This window comes from Tupaia chinensis, unplaced genomic scaffold (genome assembly GCF_000334495.1).
Source record: "Tupaia chinensis unplaced genomic scaffold, TupChi_1.0 Scaffold000291_1, whole genome shotgun sequence".
NCBI classification, from domain to species: Eukaryota; Metazoa; Chordata; class Mammalia; order Scandentia; family Tupaiidae; genus Tupaia; species Tupaia belangeri.
Genome location: NW_006159776.1, coordinates 136,594 through 140,114, shown reverse-complemented (window position 1 = coordinate 140,114; position 3,521 = coordinate 136,594). Strand labels below are relative to the sequence as shown.

Genomic DNA, 3,521 nt, shown 5'->3' with positions numbered 1-3,521 from the left:
AAAATATATTTTACTCAATCTTTTAATCTTCTTTTATTTTCTTCTACATTTAAAGATTATCTGTTATTTTATAAAAAGCTTGCACCTACCATCCTAACCTATTTCCTGGCTTTAAGCAAAATTCCTTGGTATTTCTTTGATTTAAATTAAAACTGTTTTTCTTAATAGTAGCGAGTGAACTCACCATTGAAAGTAGTTAGATTATGTATGAAATTGTGTGATCAATACAAGGTGGGTGGGAAAGGAATGGAAGACAATTGTAGACACCAGAGATAGTGTGAGAAGAGGGTGGGAAAGGACAGAGGGTCAGAAAGAGGGGTAAAAATAATTCTAGGAACTAGAAATGGAAAATTTTTTATAATAACAGTATAGAAAGCAAACATAGATACCAGAGACAGTGTGGGAGGAGAGTGGGAGATGGCAGAGGGTAAGAGATAGGAATCAAGGATGGGGGGAGAAAAAGCAAAACATACAGAAAACAAGAAGTGGAAAATTATTTGCTGACAATAAAACAAAAACAAAAACAAAAACAAAAACAAAAACAAAAACAAAAACAAAAACAAAAACAAAAACAAAAACAAAAACAAAAACAAAAACAAAAACAAAAACAAAAACAAAAACAAAAACAAAAACAAAAACAAAAACAAAAACAAAAACAAAAACAAAAACAAAAACAAAAACAAAAACAAAAACAAAAAACCTTTTCGAACCTCTCCAAAAAAATAAAAAATAAAAAAAATAAAAAGGGACCAGCAGTTGAGCAGTTGGCATAATGGCTATGTTGCTGGACTCCCATGTAGGTGACCACAGTTCGAGTCCTGGATGGTGGCTTAAACTCATGCTGGGCACGTGTGTGTGCATGCCCAAGATCCCGAAAGGAGAATGGAGGAGAAGGGATTACGGTGTGGTCATCCACCCTTGGAGGGTGATTTCTTGCTTTCTGTCTCTCTGTCTCTCTCTTTCTGGTGAGCTCACAGCACCCTATAGCAAAAACCTCTCCAAAAAAAGAGAAAAAATCTTTTGTAATTGTAGTTTAGTAAAGAAAATAATACATCAGTTTTTTATTTCCCTGTATTAAATCAGGTTTTTAGACCATATTTTATATCTATTAGTTTTTTTAAGAGAGATTTTAGTTATAGGGCACGTGCAGTTGCCTGTGAGACTGAAATAGTAGGACAGAATATGAGAAATCACCCTCCCAGAGGGCATGGCCATGCCACAATGCCTTCTCATCGATTTTGCTCTCAGGATTTTGGCCATGTAGGCACACACACCCAGCATGAGTCTCAAGCCTTCTGGTTGGTCAATTGAACCATGGTTGGACATGTAGCGGTCCAATGATGTAACCATTACACTATCTGCTAGTTTTAAATTTTTTAATTAATGAATTTATTCAACAGTTAATTACTGCCAACTTGACATTAGACTTCATACAGAGGACAATAAACCATGGTTCTGCCATTTGGAAAATGTTAGAAGTTAACAAATGATTATACTGTAATCATTTGTACAATTAAGAAAAGTTAATGCAGCAGAGATCAGGTCAGCATGGAAATGACAAACTCTGGAAGATTTTGGACTCCCACCTGGCTGACCATGACTTGAGTCCTGGACTTAGCAGCTTGCTTTCTTGCTTTTCTTTCTCTCTCTCTGTCTCTCATCAACTTCAAATAAAATATAAAATAAAAACAATAAATAAAATTAAATTTAAAAATTCTTGGAAGAAAAAGGAATGGCTTCAGTTGCATGTGACCCTGAATAAATCACTGTTACTAGGGGACGTTCATTTTTCATGGACCAGAACTCTGTTTCATTCTTACAACAGATCCAACTCCACCAAGAAAAATATGGACTAAGTATGAGAAGAAGATAATTTTTTTTTCCAACGAGATTTTAGCCTTAGGGCTTGTGTGCTTGGCAGAGAGAGAGAGAGACAGATTAAGTGAGAGGAAAAGTGAAAACTCAGCCCACAGGAGTGCTGGCCACGCTGGCAGCCTTCTACTCCTGGATCTTGGGCACATACACACATGCTCCCAAAATGAGTTTTAAGCCACTGATTCTGAGACTCAAACTGTGTTTGGCTGACTGAGAATCCAGTTAAATAACTGCTAGGCCATCTGATGATCTTGAACAGATGACTTCTTAAAATAAAAAGATACATTTTTATACCCAAACAGGGGATACTAGATAGACCAAAATTACACACACACACACACACACACACACACATATACCCTTTGAGGAGACTAAGAAGAAAAGGAGGAGAGAGTTGAAAGAGAAAGAAAGAAGGAAGGAGGGAGAAAGGGAGAAGAGATTAAGACAGATGGAGGCAGAAATGTTTCATCTATGGCTACTTCTTGGTCCAAGGAACCAAGAGGTGGAGATGTATATAACTAAAATGCATGAAACAAAAGATGACATGAAAAATTTTCCATGAATATTCTCTGTATAAAATAGAGAGTCACACATATGGCTTTATAAATGCATATCTGTATTCTAACTGGATTCCAGAGCTTCATCTGTGAATAACAGAAACATATATTTTCCTCAAAACTAGATATGTGCTTTATTGAATTTCATATTTTTAATAAATGCAGGTGTCTGCTCAGAATTTTCTTTGCAGCCTCTTTGACTTCCTTATTCCTCAGACTGTAGATGATGGGGTTGAACATTGGTGTAACAACTCCATAGAACAGTCCCATGATTTCATCAGATACCTTTGTATCTTTTGACTTGGGCTTCATGTACATAAAAAGGGCTGAACCATAGAATAAAATGACCACAGTCAGGTGGGCTGAACATGTAGAAAAGGCTTTCTTTCTCCCTTCGGCAGAGTTAAGTCTCAGGATGGTAGAGAGAATGAAAACATAGGAAATAAAAATTGACAGTAGAGGAAACATCAAAATAACAATACTTGCCACTGTCATGATAAGGATATTGATGGTGATATCTGAACATACGAGTTTAAGAACAGCTAGCAATTCACAGGTAAAATGGTCAATGACATTATTCCCACAGAAAGGCAACACTATTGTCATGGTTGTTTGCACAAGGGAGATCATATAGCCTGTGATCCAAGACCACGTAGCCATATGCAAATATCGCACTCTATTCATGATGATGGGATACCTCAGTGGATTGCAAATGGCCACATATCGGTCATAGGCCATCACAGCAAGGAGGACACACTCAGTGCAACCCAAGCCAAGGGAGATAACCATCTGTAGAATACATCCAAGGAAGGAGATGGATATTTTCCCAGTTCTAAATATGATGAGCATTGGAGGAACAAAAGAGGAGGGGTAACAGATGTCCAAGAATGAGAGGTTTCCAAGAAAGAAGTACATGGGAGTGTGGAGGCGAGAATCCAGGACACTGACTATAATGAGGAGGCTATTTCCCAGGAGGATTATCAAGTACATGATGAGACAGAGCATGAACAAAGAAAGCTGGAGCTCTGGGTATCTGGAAAGTCCCACCAGAAGGAATTCGGTCACAGTAGAGAAATTCTCTGTCTTCAT

General features: G+C 37.4%; 1 protein-coding gene across 1 annotated transcript; it reads right to left on the bottom strand.

The window, feature by feature from the left end:
- Positions 1-2,576: 2,576 nt before the first annotated feature.
- On the bottom strand, positions 2,577-3,521 carry LOC102484743 (olfactory receptor 13D1). Its single transcript, XM_006150584.1, has one exon. The coding sequence runs from the start codon at positions 3,519-3,521 to the stop codon at positions 2,577-2,579; it is 945 nt and encodes a 314-aa protein (XP_006150646.1).